This window comes from Phasianus colchicus, chromosome 28, assembly GCF_987193195.1.
Source record: "Phasianus colchicus chromosome 28, bPhaCol1.hap1.1, whole genome shotgun sequence".
Taxonomy (NCBI): domain Eukaryota; kingdom Metazoa; phylum Chordata; class Aves; order Galliformes; family Phasianidae; genus Phasianus; species Phasianus colchicus.
This window is the reverse complement of record NC_143463.1, coordinates 3,792,750-3,809,144: the sequence shown is the minus strand read 5'-3', so window position 1 is coordinate 3,809,144 and position 16,395 is coordinate 3,792,750. Positions and strand designations below refer to the sequence as shown.

The window sequence follows — 16,395 nt, the reverse complement described above, 5'->3', positions numbered from 1 at the left end:
CAGCGAGGCTCCGCCCTCATCCGCCATGATAGAATCACGGGGAGGGGCGGAGAGTTCGGCGCATGCGCGTTGCGCGCCCTCTGAGGTGACGGCTGGAGGCCGGAAGCGCGGCTGCAGCTCCTCCTCGTTAACCATAGAGACGACCGGGGGTGTGTCGCTATAGGAACGGGCGGGCGGCCCAAGCGGGCCGGTTGCTCCGCTGCCGGCGATGCGATGGTGCTCAAGGCCGTGGGCGAGGCGGGGATGGCGACTGGGCCGCTCCTACTGCACCGGGCCGGGCTGAAGGGGTGTAGAGAGCGGCCCGGTCCTCCCCGCTCCCACAATCCCTCAGCACGGCCGCTCTGGCCGCCCGCCTCGCTGCTCAGGCACATGCTCGGTGCTCGGGGCCGGCGCGGTTTCTTCGCGGCCTCGTCAGCAGCAGCGGGGCCCCCCGGCCGCCCGGCATGGCTCCTCCTACAGGTAGCGGCTCGGGGGGGCCGGGGCTGCGGCGAGCAGTGCGGGGAGGTCGGAGGGTGGAGGAGGAGGCCTGGGGTGGGGGCGAGACTCGGGGGATGGGGGCACAGGGCACGGCTGGGGGGGGGGGAGTGGGACAGAGCAGCCCCGAGGGGACCCCCGCGCTGTCCAGCCCCTTCGGGGTCTGAGGGCGCGGTGTTCCATCCCCCTGCACCCGCTGTTTTGCCCTCCGTGCCAACCCACCCCCCCTGCAGAAGCACACGGTGAGCAGTGCTGCAGAGCCACCCGCAGCTGTTGGCACTCGGTGCTCTGCGTCCTTACAGCATGGCACAACCTGTGCGTGCTGGGCCTCTATGGGATGTTCTTACCGAGCTTTGGATGTGCAGCTGAATTTTCCTCCTGGCTCACGTATGGTTTCCTTCCTGTTCCCCCCAGGTAACGTGGTGGACAGTCAGTCCCCCCGCCCGCCAGCCAACCAGCTGCGCTGGGATCTGAGTGCTGAGCAGATCGAACGCATGGCTGCTGAGCTCACCGAGAGGACCAAGCTGGTGTACGACCGTGTGGGCTCCCAGGAGCAGGGCGAGGTGTCCTATGAGAACACCCTGAAAGCACTGGCGGATGTGGAAGTGGAATATACAGGTATGCGTGTGAAGTGGGAGCGCTCGCTTTCAGGAAATCTACGTCTTAATACGTGTGTTTTTTGCACCTTTTTCTTGGCTCTGTCATCTCCTTTTGCCTTCCCTTGACCCGCTCCATGATGTGTATGCTTTTCTAGTCAATGTTTACACAGCTAGGTACAAGTACAAAGCAAAGAGTAGACTTGGAACGGAAACCTAAGTCTAAAATGAGAATAGTGCTTTGGCAGCAGGAAGGTCTGCGGGAGGAGCAGCTCGTTTTCAAGGTTGTCTGCTGATTTCATATGTCAAGATGCATCGGTAGGAACAAAGGGTGCATTGACAGAAGTCTCAGAAATCTTCAGCTCGTTGTCATTTTTGGTTTCTTCTCCAGGGCAGTGGATGGATATCTGTGTGTGCCTCGTCTGTTTGAACACTGATGTCATTTTAGGGGTTCTGAAAAGTAACGTGATGTGATGGCATAGTATTATCTGGTGGTAGCAGGGAATGTTTTCTGTACATTCATTTCTAAAATGGAGATAAATCAGGAGAGAGCACACCTGGGGCATTGCAACATTCAACAATCATCTGCAATAAAGGTGTGTCACTGATGGCCTGGTTCCATTGTGGAAGGAGGCATGCAGCTGTGCTGCCTGTGTGTCTGCCAGCATACAAGTGCTGTGATTGTGTTGATACCAGCTAAGCCTGGCAAAACAGTTGGGAAATTCATGCAAGTTTTGTGAGAAGGCCTGAGATTAGTGAGAAATCAGTGGACAGATCTGGTTAGCAGGCATGGCAGTGAGCATGGAGTGAATGGGTGCACAGCAAGGATCACTCCAGATTTGTCTGAAGGCAGAGCTTGCCTTGCTGTCCCTGTGTGTGGGCAGCTGGGTCAGGCTCCAGTGCTGTCAGACTGGCTCCCAGTTAACACAGTCCTGCTGTATCTGCACTCCTTGCTTGTGAGCAGCACTGGGACATGAAGCTGTTGCCTTTTTTTGTGATCTCTCTGCTGTCTTTCCAGTCCGTCGGAACATGCTGGACTTCCCCCAGCACGTCTCTCCTTGCAAAGACATCCGTGCAGCAAGCACTGAAGCTGACAAGAAGCTCTCAGAGTTCGATGTGGAGATGAGCATGAGGCAGGATGTGTACCAGAGGATTGTCTGGCTCCAGGTGTGTGCCTCTGATGGGGAACTGAAACTTCCTGGAATGACAGCAAACTTTCTTCCCTTGTCTTGGACCTTAGAAGCAAGTGATGCTGGGTCTGGAACTGAGTAGTTTTATGGTCTAGATGCTAGAGTGACCTGGGGAATTGAAATTTGAGGGCTGTGACACAAACCCAAGGCCTTGGTTATCCTTTTAGTAAAAAAGTGTTGGTATGTTTGCCTCCCTTGTGGAAAAAGGGCTGGGTAATGCTTCTATGTCACTAGTATTACAATTGCCAACAGGTCTCAGAACCAACTTTCTGCAACAGCTGTGTGAGGATGCCTGATCCCTTGGCTCCCTGTGCTCATGGGCTTTGTTTTACAGGAGAAAGCAGAGAGTGCCTCACTGAAGCCTGAAGCAAAGAGGTATCTGGAGAGGCTGATCAAATTGGCAAAAGAAATGGTCTCCATCTCCCTGAGGAAACACAGGAGGTGAGACCATAGAATCGCAGAGGAGGACTTGTGGGGTGGTAGGGAGGGAGTCCCACTGGAGCTGAGGCTGAGGTGGGCAGACTGAGGGATGAGCTGCTCAGGGTCTCCCTCTTACTGTGAGCTAGTGGCTCAGAGAAGGAGCCTGAATCTAGGTTAAAAATACAAGAGAAGGTGAGATGAAATAAGGGCAGAGGAGGCAGCTGCTTAAACACCTGCAGCTCTTGAGCCTGCAGGAGGCAGTTGGGACCTTGCTGAGGTGGCTGCTATCTACCAGGTGTGATCAAAGAGATTCTGTTCCAGGCTGAGAGCTCAGCGCCTGCACGCAATTAATTCTGCAGCGTTCTGTTTGAATAAAAGCCAACTGCAAACCACTGGGCAACTCAGCAGGCAGGCTGCTGGCTGGAGGTTTGAACAGTGCTGTTTGACTTTCCCATTTGGACTGACTTTTTCCTGTTCGTCTCTATTTTAAAGAAAATCAAAGCTATTAAGAAAAAGCTGAGCGTCCTTTGCATAGACTTCAACAAGAACCTGAATGAGGACACCACCTTTTTGCCCTTCTCAAGGGAGGAACTAGGTATGGACTACTCGTGCTTGCCAGTTCTCTGCATGCTCTTGTGGTGGGCCAGGTACAGAGTTAAAAAGGACAGTCTGCCTTTTTTCTCCGTGGGCAAGAAGTGTGTTTGTGCTCTGGTACCACGGCCCAGCCAGTGTGCAGGAATGTGAGCACTGGGATTGCTCTGGCGAAGGAGCAAAAGCTTGTTTCTGTGTACAGACCTGATATTTTGGGGAAAGATCTGGGCTCTTTGTCATTTGTCTGCTCTTTTCTCAGGGGGACTCCCTGAGGACTTTTTGAACTCTCTGGAGAAGACGGAGGATGGCAAGCTGAAAGTCACCTTGAAATACCCACACTATTTCCCTCTCTTGAAGAAGTGCTACGTGCCTGAGACAAGGAGGAAGGTGGAGGAGATGTTCAACTCGAGGTGCAAAGAGGTAGGTGGCCTCACTGCTAGCCAGCAGGGCCAGGAGGAGTGAATGCCAGTTAGGATCTTCCATGGTCAACTCATTCTTCCTTTCTTGTGTACCTACTTCGTGCTGAGCTGTGTGCCTTTGCATTGCAGGAGAACTGCTTGATCCTCAAGGAGCTGGTGGACTTGCGGGCTCAGAAAGCCAGTCTGCTGGGCTTCAGCACGCATGCTGATTTTGTGCTGGAGATGAACATGGCTAAAAGCAGCAAGACAGTGGCTACTTTCCTGGGTATGGCCCCTGGTTGTGGGGTGGAGGGGTTGAATGGGGCACTGCTGGGCCGAGTGTGCTGTTCTCACTAATGCTGCCTCCTGAACTTTCTTAGATGAGCTGGCCCAGAAGCTGAAACCCCTTGGGGAGAAGGAACGGGCAGTGATCCTGGACCTGAAAAAGAAAGAATGTGAGAAGCGAGGCCTGGAGTTTGACAACCGCATCAATGCCTGGGACATGCGCTACTACATGAATCAGGTGGAGGAAACCAAGTACAGCGTGGACCAGAATCTGCTGAAGGAGTACTTCCCCATGCAGGTGGTCACCACGGGCCTGCTGGCTATTTACCAAGAGCTGCTGGGGCTCACTTTCCATCTAGAAGAGAAGGCTCAGGTGTGGCACGAGGACGTCCAGCTCTACACAGTGAAGGACACCTCCTCTGGGGAGACCATTGGCAAATTCTACCTGGATCTGTACCCACGGTGAGACTCGGGGCAAACCAGATTGAGGGATGAGGGGCAGTGGGAGCAGAGTCTGCTGTGTGCCTAAGAAGGAGACATCCCTCTCCCCCACCACGTGGCTGTGGCAGAGCTGTCCTGGGGGCACTGGGTTTGTGTGAGCTGCAGCATTGCTGGGGCTGCTGAGCAAACCTCAGTGCCCTGTTTGGTGGCTCGTGGCTGGCAGCCTGGGAGCATCAGACAAACAAACTCCTCTTCTTCACTCAGGGAAGGGAAGTATGGGCACGCAGCCTGCTTCGGCCTGCAGCCAGGTTGCCTCCTTCCAGACTCCAGCAGGCAGATCTCGGTGGCTGCCATGGTGGCCAATTTCACCAAGCCCACACCAGATGCACCCTCCTTGCTGCAGCACGATGAAGTGGAGACTTATTTCCATGAATTCGGGCATGTCATGCACCAGCTGTGCTCTCAGGTGAGGTCTGGCTTGGTTGGCAAAGGTGTGGTTTGTTACCTTTCCCCCCCCTTGTGCTCTCATGTAGGGTTATGTTCCACTTGGAGATGTGGTTGACTGTCTGGATTTGTCTCCTAGGCGGAGTTTGCCATGTTCAGTGGGACACACGTGGAAAGGGATTTTGTTGAGGCACCATCACAGATGCTGGAGAATTGGGTGTGGGAGAAGGAGCCTTTGCTGCGCATGTCCAGACATTACAAAACAGGAAACCCCATTCCTGATGAACTGCTGGAGAAGCTCATTAAATCCCGGCAAGCAAACACGGGTAGGTGCTGAAGAGGGAAGTGGGAGTTAGGAATAGAGGGTTGTGTGCTATTCCCAGTGAGGACAAGAGTCTTGCTGGAATGTCAGCTGCTGCATATGGGGCAGGGAAGGGGACCGTTGGTGACCTGGCTGGTCAGGATGGTTAGATGAAAGGCTTTGTCTTGTTGCCTGTTGGTACTGAGAGGCCTGGGAGGAAGGAATCACATCTGTGGGGAGAGCTGTGGGAGGCCCCAGGCCTCAGTTCTCCTCCTCTCCCTGGGAACAGGGCTGTTCAACTTGCGTCAGATCGTCCTGGCCAAGGTGGACCAGGCGCTGCACACCCAGACGAAGGCTGACCCTGTGGAAGTGTTTGCACAGCTCTGTGAAGAGGTGCTGGGTGTCCCTGCTACCCCAGGTAAGCAGGGCTCCTGCTGGGGATCCCAGTCGTGCTGTTTCTGCGGGTTTGGTTCTGCATGTTCCTTTCTGGGATGGGGCTTCAGGCTGGCTTGGAGGGGATGGTTTCCACTGACTCCAGGAAAAGCAGGGCAGAAACCATACAGAAAATAAAGGGAAATTCCATCCCTGTTTCCCCTGCGATTGTGAACAGGCTGATACAGTGCCTGCTCTGACACATTTACAGCATGGAGGGCTTTTTCCATGAACGGTTCCTGCAACCTTTCCAGTTAACCCTTCCCTTCCTTTGCTGTGAAGGTACGAACATGCCAGCTACGTTTGGCCACTTGGCTGGAGGCTACGATGCCCAGTACTATGGCTACCTCTGGAGTGAAGTGTACTCCATGGACATGTTCCACACACGCTTCAAGCAGGAGGGGATCATGAACTGCAAGGTAGGGAGGATGTCCTGCATGGCCAAACTCAGGGGGAAGGAGGCGGTAGGAGGCACTGCATTGAGGTCAGCAGGGAGTGGGTGTCCTGCATGCACTCCCATCTCTCTCCTTGCAGGTGGGCATGGATTATAGGAATTGTATCCTGCACCCTGGTGGGTCCCTGGATGCTTCTGACATGCTGAGGAAGTTCTTGGGCCGTGAGCCCAAGCAGGATGCCTTCCTGGCCAGCAAAGGACTGAAGGTGGAGAGCAACTCGCTGCCTTCAGCCTGCTAAGAAGCTGCTCCAGCCCGTTTGAGTCAAGCCAGCTCCTTTGCCTACTCACCAGTCCTCTCAGGCCCAGCGATACCCAGTACTTCAGCACATCCTGGGCCCGCCCCATTGGAGCTGTTCCTCCAGGATCCTGCTCTGAGCCCATCTGGGCATTCAGAGCTGGGTTTGGTCCGGGTCCTGGGCTCTGCAGTGACAGCTCTGTGTAGGAAATTGAATCCCCTTTGTCACTCCCCAAAAAGGGGATGGGGCTGTCACTAGCCACAACAGTTAGCTGAACTTTGTACCTGATTTCTGCAGAAGGGTGAGTTTTAGTCTCATTGTTAGCTGGGGAGGAGGGTGAGAATCTAGCAAACTTGAACCATTGTTTTAAAATCCCTTCGTTATGAGACTTCCCATAGGGCTTGACTTGTTTTGTGACCAGAGTAGCCTTACTGTTGAGCACAAAACAAACAGCCTGAGGAGTTTTATTAGGAATCCTGCTCTCCCCATCTTTGGGCAGCTGTGGAATAAACATAGGAAGATCTTGGTGCTTAAAAACCAACGTGTTTGCCAGAATGTCCCGTCCTGAGCTGCTGCAGTGCTGCTGCTTGGGCAAAGGGCTCAGGGGGCTGGGGTGTGTGGTGGGGCAGAGACCAGGACCTCATGTCTGGGGTCATCCTGGGGCAGCTGCTGCCCTCGGGGCTCAGGTCATAGCAGCAGGGTGTGTTGCTGTTGGTGTCAGCTCCTAAGCCAGGGTGGGACAGGGGAGGGCCATGGAAAAAAGCAGGCTGCTTCAAACAGCACAGATGCTTGGGATAAAAATATCAAGTGGGCCTGGAGCCAGGGGAGAGCCTGGGAGCGGCCGGGCTCTGGGGGACAGCAGCCAGCCCTTCGCCTGGCCTTGAGAGCAGTGTGGCCCTGAGAAGGCCCCATGGCAGTGCCCACATGTCATGGGGTGGAAGTAGGCGCCCTCCTGGGAGAGCAGAGGTCCTGACTGTGGTTTGCTCCTGCTATGGTGAGTGGTTTTCCCTGCTCTGGCTGTGAGGTTGCTCAGAGCCAGGCAGTGAGCCCTGCAGCTCCTCTGCTGTTGGAGCTCACGCTGCTGACCCCAGCTGCTCCCTGTGCTTCTCCCCTGGTCCCCAAGCTTCCAGCTGAGCTGCTTCACCCCCTGGGATGGAAGCTGGCCCAGCTGCTGATGAGAAGCATGCACTGCGTGCAGACAAAACCACTGCTGTCACCTTCCTGCCCCAATCCCAGTGAGACGAGGGCCACTGCCATCCTCCCTCACCCAGTGGATGGGTCCCTGAGCTCCTCGGTGCTCCTCGCTGGGGCCAGGTAGGCATCCTTCTTTCCCCCCCCACTCTGTTTTAGGCATAGGTGAGTGTCTGTCCCAGGTGCTGGCAGCACAGGGCTGGGTGTGCTCAATTTGATGCTGTGAGTGTTTATAACTGTCACGTTTTACTGAGCTTTCAGGCTTTTCTTCTGCCCTTTTCTCTCGAAGGGGAGAACTGGGCAGGGAAAACGTGCACTTTCCTCCCTCCTTCCCGTATAACTTTGTCCCTCCTTCCACTTACTCGTGCTGATGTGTGCGGTGAGAGGTGCTGCTCGTAGGGCTGACCCAAGGCACGGTGCTGTCTTGCACCAGGCTCCCTGCAGCTGCACCTTGTCCCTCCGCCCCCCACCAGGGAAGAGAGATCCCGTTTGTGGGTTTTCTTGTTTCATTTTTGTTAACCTTCTTGAAGGGCAAACCGGTGTGTGTGTGCCGTTTGTAATGGTCACGTCCCTCCCTGCTTGTTTCAGTGACTGGATTTTAGATGATTCCTAGCACTAATAAAGATTTTTCCCATGCGGACGTCAGCGTGGTTCAGGTCCGGGTGAGGAAGCTGCTCCTTCTGCTGCTGGAGGTGGCTGCAGCACGGCGCTCGTGGCACAGCCATCCCCACAGCAGGCTGAGGATGGGCACGGTGTGGCAGGCGTGGGGTGGCAGCGTGGCTGGTGTGAAGCCCTGTGCAGCGACAGGCAGTGATTCCCCGCGTGCCTGCATGGACGTGGCTGCTCCCCCACCTCCACGCACACCCACCTGGCTGAAGAAGCTGTGATCCAGCACATCCTGCAGCTTGGGTCGTGCCGTGGGCTCGGGGGCCAGCAGTTGTGTGAGGAGAGCTTGTGCCCGGGCTGAGAGGCAGCTGGGCAGGGGATACTGCACTGCACGGATGCGCTGGTACAGCTCCTGCCGCTCTGCTGCTTCAAAAGGTGGGCTGCCTGTCAGCACCGTGTACCTGGGGGGGTTTGGGTGCTCAGCATGGCCGTGGGCATCCCCTGCCAGCCCACCTGCTGGGCCACCACTTACATGACGCAGCCCAGCGCCCACACATCAGAGGGCAGCCCGTGGCCCTTGCGCTCCAGCACCTCTGGGGCTAAATATCCTGGCGTGCCACAGAGCGCCCTGCATGGAGGGCACAGTGAGCTCCATGCTGGTACCCCGAGGGATGGGGTGCCATGGCTGCGCTCACCCCCAGTGCCGCCTGCCTCCTGCCACCACCCGTGCCAGCCCCAGGTCCCCGATCTTCACCTGCATCTCCTCGGTCACCAGCAGGTTACCTGCAAGGGGACATCAGCCTGAGTGCAGCCACAGCTCTCCCACACCCTCCCTCCCCTGCCCTGCCTACTTGGCTTGATGTCCCGGTGCACAATGCTGTGCCCGTGGAGGAAGCACAGCCCGGCGATCACCTGCTGCAGGTAGTACCTCACCTCCGGCTCCGTCAGCACCCCTCGAGCCCGCAGGATGTCAGCAATGGACTGGGGCAGGGCAGAGAGGGGGATCAGAGCACAGCACAACCCCGGTGCTGACCCCACATCCCCGCCAGCCCCGCTCACCCCGCGCCCACAGTGCTCCAGCAGCAGGTAGAGGTGGCTGTGGGTGCTGAAGTGCCCGTGCAGCCGGACGATGTGGCGGTGGCACAGGCGGCTGTGCAGCTCCAATTCATGCTCCACCTGCATTGGGGTGAACCCAGAGCCTGGCAACCCCCAGGGACCACCCCCCCCCCTCTCTCAGGGAGATGGGGATGGGAAGCAACATGGGACAGGAGGAGGAAGGGCTGCAGGCATTGCTCCCCCCTCCCTGGGGTCCCCCCTGACTCACCCTCTCCCTGGTTCCTGGCATGGAGAGCCGGGCCCGTGGGATCACCTTTGCAGCGTAGACCCTTCCAGTGGCCAACTCCATCAGCTGATAGCAGCTCCCAAAAGCACCCTGAGGGGACAGCAGGATGGATCCCCAAGGGTTGGGACTGTAGGTTGGGGTCGGAGCACGGGGGATCTCCTGGTGCTGCCCTGTGCTCTGCTCTGCCTCCATCCTTGTTCTGTCTGCGCTGGTTTCCCCATGGAAAGGGGGAGTCCTGGCTGGAACTGCCTGGAAGCAGGATGGGGTTGGACATTTACCTCCCCCAGCAGCCATCCCCGCTGGTAGAGTGCCCTGCTGCCCTCGTTCTGGATGTAGCTGTCGGGCAGCTCACCCTGTGCCATCCTGCTGCACTGTGCTCTGTGTTGGAATGCTTCACAATCACCTGCACCTGGCTTCCCCCCTCCTCCCCCCCCCATGCTGTAACTGCTTCACCTCCAGGCTGTCCCTACCCTGGGTGCTGTGATGCTGTGGGTCCAGGGGGGGGCACAGCCCTGTGGGGGGAGATCCCACCTCTCTGGGCTGCTGGGTGGGGATGGAGCCCATAGCAATGTACCTAGAGTTTGGGGGATGCTGTGACCCCCTCCATCTGCCTGCCTTCCCAGCCATACTGGGTCCCCCAGCACCCAAAGACCCCCCCTGATCCCTCCAGAAGGTCCCTCTGTAGCTGCTGGGACCCAGCCCTCAAGATGCTGGGGAAGGATGGGGCTGGGTGTAGGGGGGGAGTCTTATCTGCCTCTCCTTCCCCTTGGGCAGGACTGGGTTCCAGGGATCCCAATTGCAGTGGGGGGGGGGGGGGGTTGCACCCCAGGGCCCCCCAGCACAGGGCTCCCTGCCTGGCGCCTGCAGTTGGCCCTTGGTTGGGGTTGGGGGGGGGGGGGGGGGGGCGGGGGGATTGGCCAGCAGCCAGTATGGAGCTGGCGGCAGCTGTGGCCCCCCCAGGGACATCCTAAGCCCTTAACTCCCTGTGTGCCACACTGGGCTGTGCTGGTGCGTGTGTGATGCCAATGGGTGAGGAGACCCCGGGAGGGGGGGGGGGGGGCATCTCTGAGTGGGGGGGCACAGCGAGGTGCCAGGAACAGACGCCCTCCCTCCCCCACCCCCCTTTGGTCATACAAACTCCAGCAGCACCGGACCCCATTGTCACCCCACAGTGTTGAGGCTGAAGTCAGACTTGGGGTCGCGTTCACCCTCCTCCCCCATCTTAGCCCCCCCCCCCACCCCAGGGCTGAACCTCCCCCGCAGCTCGGTGCACCGCGGGCCCCCAAGGGTTAAGCAAGAGATTGGGGAGGGCTGGGCGCACCTTTGGGGCTGGATATTAATAACGCAGCGGGGAGGGACGGGAGGCGAGCGGGAGGGGAGCGCAGCCGCCCGCCCCAGGAGCTGCACACGCGATGCCCGCTCGGCCGGGGGGGTCCTGAGCTGCCCCCGGTTTGCCCAGCCCCATAGCGGGACCTCTGGGTCGGGACAGACAACCCAGAGTGCACCCCTGGGTGCTGGTGCTGCAGCATGGCTGTAATAGGGCGGCGGGACGACCTGGCACCCCGTGCCCACCCCGGGGGACCCCACGGTGCCGGGTAAGCCCTGCATTCTGCTGAATCTCTCGTAGCTCTCTGCCCACCCTGCTGGGGGGAGGTGGGCTGTGGGACCCCCCCCCGCTGCCCCATGGGCACACAGAGCTTTGCTTTACCCCAGGGAAACTGAGGCACGTGGTGCCCTCCTGCACCATGCTGGGCTTGAGCATCACTGCTGACCCCTCTGCCCCCATGGGCTGCCCCTGGCCCCCATGGGAAAATTGGGGGTGTGGGGGGGTCTGGCTGTGCTGCTGCTGCCCGTGTGTTGCTGGGGTGCAAGGAGGGGATTTGTGCCTCCAGAGACCCGGGTCCCTGTGGGTGCAGCGGGTGGGAGGAAACCGGCTCAGCCAGGGGATTCCCAGGAATGGCCCTGTCCCTGCTGCAGGGCTGGGGCCCCCGCACCCCTTTGCTGGGTGGGGTGGGGCTGCGGGGTGCTTTGGGGACCATGGGGTGGTTTTGTGGATGTGGGGTGGTTTGAGGTCGTGCGGTGGTTTAGGGCCACGGGAAAATGAGTTTTTGTGGGCAGTGGGGTGCTCGGGGTCAGGCACTGCGGGGAGGGGACAAAGAGCAGCCCTCTGGCACCCCCTGCATTGCTCACAGAGGGCAGATCCGGATCCAGGCGCAGGGAGGGACACTGAGTCACGGCTGCACCACCGCCTCCACCACGCAGGTCCCATCCTGCACCGCCAGTCCTGCAGGCAATGTGATGTGTGGGGCCGTGTGAGGTGCGCAGAGCTGTGCTGAGCACAGTGCCATAGGGGTGATGGCATCGCCTATGGGGCTGCACCCACCTCGGTGACACCGTTTGGGACACATCCCGCGCCCCTGGGACCTTCCTATACCATCTCAACTTGGGGTGCCTATAGTGTCCACCCCATCAGTGGCACCACAGTAGTTGTGGGGTACCCTCAGTGTCTCTGCTCCACAGGTGCTGGTGGCCGTGGCAGGCGCTGCTCCTGGCCTGGCTCAGCCTGAGCTGTGGCATCAGCACCGCACAGGTGAGGGTTGGGGGCACCGGGCTGCTCCGGCCGCACATCAGCCCCAGCCATGATTGTCCCCTTCCTCCATGCAGGTCCCAGCCCCAGGAGGAGCAAGGTGGGATTCTGAGCCCCCCACCCACACTCGGCCCCGCCAGCAGCCAGCCCAGGGTGCGTGGGGGCCTTGGGGGCCATGGAGTGTCTGCTCCAGCTCCTGCGGGGACGGCGTTGCGTTCCGCACCCGGAGGTGTCTGCGGTGAGCGGGGAGGGCAGCGCAGCCCCTGGTGTGTCTCCATGCTCAGAACCCCTCAGCACCTGGGCACCATCCCACACGATGGTTCAGCATGGTTTTAGAGTGGGAGGAATGGGGGAGGTAGCAGGTTTCAGATTTGGCTGTCCACATGAGGAGATGTGGGACACAGCAGCCCCGTATGGGACGCTGTGGTTCTGCTCTCGTTTGTGCATCACTCCCAGCACAGTTGGAGCATCCCAGCCCCACAAGAAGTCTCCATGGAGTCACAGGGCTGCATGGGGCTGCCTTAATCCTAACCATAACGCTAACCCCAACGCTAACCCTGCTGCTGATGTGCTGCAGCTCTGCCGAGGAGGAGCCGTGCACAGGGGACCAGCGGCAGTACCGGCTCTGCCAGCTGCAGGTGAGCATCCATGGTGCAGCACAGCACAGCACAGCATGGCACTGTGGGTTTCCACATTCCAGACCCTATTGCCCCATCATGCCATCCCCACAGGGCTGCCCTGGCAGCTCGGTGCCGTTCCGTGCCATGCAGTGCTCCCTATATGACGACAAACCCGTGCGGGGCATGCAGACCCGGCACCGCTGGGTGCCCTTCTATGGAGGTGAGCCCAAGGGCGTGGGGGCACCGCCGGGGGCCCTGATGCCCCCACCACTGGTGTCCCCTCCTTCCCTCTGGCTCCGCAGCCCCCAACGTGTGTGACCTCAACTGCTTGGCTGTGGGGCACAACTTCTACTACACCTTTGGCCGCGTGCTGGATGGCACCCGCTGCAGGCCTGGCTCCACGGATCTGTGCGTCGGTGGGCGCTGCCTGGTGGGTGTGTGTGGGGATGGGACCCTTGGCACTGGTCCCTGTCCCTCCCCTGACACCACATCTCTGCTCCTGCAGAGCGTTGGCTGTGATGGGATCCTAGGCATGGGTGCACAGACCCGTGCCTGCAGCCGGTGCGGTGGCGGGCAGGATGGGTGCCTCTTTGTGCACCGGCTCTTCCAGGACACGGAGCCCTTCTCCGGTGAATGAACATTGCCCCGGCCCCTCCATGGGTGAATGCTTTGGCTCTTGGCTCCCCTGTCCCCCCCCGTCCCCTGCCTGCATTCCCTGCAACCTCCATCACCTCTGGGGTGTTGCTACGGTCTGGTGGTCCCCAGAGCTGTTCAGGGGTCTCCAGGATGCACCCAGGGCCCATGCGGTCCATGTCCCCTTTTGGCGTCCTGGCTGTGCTGTGGGAATGGAGACGGCCACGCATGACCTCCATGTCCCAGTGCATGGGGTCAGGCAGGGTCAATGCCAGGGGGGTGCCCCACTGCCCACCCCCCCTCCCACTTCTCCTCACTCACCCTGTGGGTGTCCCAGCTCTGGCCCTGCTGTCCCCATGATATCCCCTCGGGCCACATTCTGCCCTGACTCCCTGCCCACCTTCAGGTCATTTTGGGTACATGAATGTGACCAAGATTCCCGCTGGAGCCACCAACATCAAGGTGACGGATAAGAGCCGCAACTTCCTTGGTAGGACGTGTTCTGTCCCCGTCCCAGTCCATCCCATTCCATCCTATGGCCATGGGCAACTGTGCAGCACCACTCCCCCCCACTCTGAATGCAACACTCCCCATCTCAGGGCACTTCCAGAGGTGGTGGCTGTGAGTTTTGGCCAGTGCAGGGCCACTACGGGACCTGGGGGACTGGGGAGCTCTGCCCTTGGGATCCAGCTGTGCCATGGGACTTGGTCCAAATCTGCCATGGATTTAACTCTCCCCCACACACAGTGCTGCCCTCCAATGGGGGCTCGGTGCCCCCTCCCAGCCCAGCCTGGTGTGCCGGACCTGGGCCATGCGTGGCTCAGCCCAGATGTGCTCCTTCCCACAGCCCTGATGGGGAGCGACGGACGCTACGTGCTCAATGGGGACTGGTCCATCGCCTGGCCGGGGCCCTATGAGGCAGCTGGCACACAGCTGCTCTACGCCCGCAGCCCTGATGGCACCGAGAGTCTGGAGGCACCGGGACCCACAGATGAGGACCTCCATGTGCTGGTGGGGAGCAGGACAGTGTGGGGATGCGGGCAGCTGCCCCCAGTCCCAACGATTTCCTTAGCTCTGCCCCTGAACACACAGGTGCTGCTGCAGGAGCCCAACCCAGGCATTGAGTATGAGTTCTGGCTGCCCCGTGGGCATCCCCAGCACAGCACGGTGGACACCAGTGCCCTGCGGCAGCCCCAGCCCCGTGGGGCCGGCAGCCCCCCACCCGCTGAGCCCCCACTTCCCACACTGCCACCCAGGGCCTGGGACCCCATCACAGAGCCACTGCCACCGCGAAGCCCCCCTGGGGTCAGAGCTGCTGCAGGTGACCTCCCACATCCTCCCACACCCCTGGGCTGTGTGCTGGAGTCCAGAAGTGCCCCCTCTCTCCTTATGGGTTATGGTCCACGGGGGGGTTTGGGTGCCACATCCCAGCCTTCGTCCCCGCAGGGCGATGCGGGCGGTGCCGCCCACCCAAGGGACGCTCCCAGCGCATCCGGCACTTCTGCCAGAGTGACTTCGGTGAGCAGCAGCAGGCGGGGGGCAGGGCAGAGGGGGCAACACCCGGCGTGATGCCCCACTCAGTGCACCCCACTCCCACCCTGCAGTGTTCCGAGCACGGATCCTGGCACGGCGCTCGGTGGGGCAGGAGATGCGCTACGAGGTGCAGGTGGTGACGCCGTACCGGCACCGCTTCCCCATGGTACCGCGGGAGTACGTCTGGGTGCCCGACACGTGTGGCTGCCCCACGCTGCTGGGGGGCCACGAATACGTGCTGATGGCACGGCGGCACGTCAACTACGAGCACACGTTGAACCGCATCCTGCTGCAGCGTGACGGCTACGCACGGCCGTGGTCACCCCGCGAGGAGCGCGCGGTGCGGGATGCGGAACGGCACTGTGCCCACCTGCAATGAGGCTGCAGGGATGGGGGATCCTAGGAGGGGGATGGGCGGATGGGATCCTTCCTGCTGTGCTCTGGGACCTCAGCAGCCCTCGGCATGGCCATGGGGGGTGGTGGAGGGGAGTGGTAATTTATTATTTTTGCAGAAAATAAACCTACCTATCGCTCGCTTGCTGTGTAGCCCTTTCCAGGCTGGGATAGACCCAGTGTGTCCACACTCCATGGTGCTGTCCCATGTCCCCACACTGAGCCCCCCGAGCAGCACATCCCCGTGCCCATCCCCACATGGCCACCTGCCAGGCTGTGCCTCTCTGGGCCGGGACCTCCGCTTATCTCCCTTCCGGCGGAGGCGCGGGTCCGTCGCTGTGCCGTAACCCAAGCCGTGCTCTGGCTGCATCCCACGGGGCCCACAGATGGGGACGGGGATGGGGACACCCCGACGCTGTGCCACACACCCCAGAGAAAGTCACACCATGGGCACAGGGTGTTGGGATCAGCCTAGGTGGTGCCGGGTGATTCGGAGCACAGGTGAGGCACCCTGCAGTGGATAGGGGCAGGAAGATGCTGGTGCCCAATAAAAGTGCTCCTTCCACCCAGCAGGGCTTGTCCCTGGGCACAGGGGGCTGCTTTGCTCTTGGAGGGGGAAATCTCCAGGCAGTGAGCAGTGCTGGGCAGTTCTGTGCCGTCCCCTTTGGACCCCTGTGTTGGGGGTCTCTCCCCACCCTGCTGTCTGGGGGGTTTGGGCTGCGTGCTCAGGAGCTTTGCTGTTCTCCGTTTCTTCATCGCCACTGCCATGAGGCAGAACTGTGCTCATATGCTGGTTGTGCTGGAGCCCAGCTGCTCTCCTTGCTCAGGAGGCTGCCAATGGGGCCCAGCACCGAGCTGTGGGAGAACCCCCCCTGCTCCTGGGACAGCTCTGGTGCACGGTGGGGTTGGGATGTGGGATGGGGCTGTATGAGTCGGGGCTGCTCTTGGACACACACAGCCCTCCCCATTCCCACCTCTCTCCCCCAGCACGACGTGCTCAGTGTCAGTTCTGCACTGCAGGCTGCACGTGGGGATGGAACAGGCCATGGGGGGGGGGAGGAGAGACCCCTAGGGAGGGTCCCTGAATCTCGCCAGGCTGGGGGCCAGCACAGCTGCAGGCAGTGCTGTGATGGAAACGCAGCTTCCTGGTGATTGCACGCTTGGACAAAGGTCTTTCTCTCCTCGGTGACATCCAAGTGTGCCCCAGCTGTGCAAACACGCCGAGTCT

General features: G+C 60.1%; 3 protein-coding genes across 4 annotated transcripts; 2 read left to right on the top strand and 1 right to left on the bottom strand.

The window, feature by feature from the left end:
* The first annotated feature begins 128 nt into the window (after positions 1–128).
* Positions 129–8,212, top strand: THOP1 (thimet oligopeptidase 1). The gene is given in 14 exon segments (XM_031604160.2): positions 129–459; positions 889–1,092; positions 2,089–2,237; positions 2,595–2,655; positions 2,658–2,701; positions 3,173–3,275; positions 3,531–3,691; positions 3,820–3,955; positions 4,050–4,416; positions 4,660–4,861; positions 4,979–5,165; positions 5,430–5,558; positions 5,855–5,991; positions 6,107–8,212. Coding segments are annotated over 14 exon segments (2,055 nt in total). The 5' UTR covers positions 129–443; the 3' UTR covers positions 6,266–8,212.
* Positions 8,106–12,623, bottom strand: LOC116235781 (inactive serine/threonine-protein kinase PLK5-like). Its single transcript, XM_090125830.1, has 9 exons — positions 12,545–12,623; positions 11,592–11,685; positions 9,384–9,491; positions 9,119–9,235; positions 8,911–9,040; positions 8,755–8,842; positions 8,592–8,687; positions 8,322–8,520; positions 8,106–8,246 (listed from the first exon to the last, which is right to left on the bottom strand). Exons 3-9 carry the CDS (start codon positions 9,462–9,464, stop codon positions 8,106–8,108), a joined length of 852 nt encoding a protein of 283 aa, XP_089981956.1. The 5' UTR covers positions 9,465–9,491; positions 11,592–11,685; positions 12,545–12,623.
* Positions 10,783–15,256, top strand: ADAMTSL5 (ADAMTS like 5). 2 transcript variants are annotated; one of them, XM_090126281.1, is made up of 12 exons: positions 10,783–10,996; positions 11,922–11,991; positions 12,066–12,226; positions 12,566–12,626; positions 12,720–12,828; positions 12,911–13,038; positions 13,114–13,237; positions 13,648–13,731; positions 14,089–14,252; positions 14,334–14,562; positions 14,688–14,759; positions 14,846–15,256. In XM_090126281.1, the coding sequence occupies exons 1-12, from the start codon at positions 10,929–10,931 to the stop codon at positions 15,151–15,153; spliced, it is 1,578 nt and encodes a 525-aa protein (XP_089982407.1). In that variant the 5' UTR covers positions 10,783–10,928; the 3' UTR covers positions 15,154–15,256. The 2 variants fall into 2 exon arrangements, with proteins under 2 accessions (XP_089982407.1, XP_089982408.1); XM_090126282.1 differs by having other exon boundaries at positions 14,823–15,045.
* Positions 15,257–16,395: the final 1,139 nt, after the last annotated feature.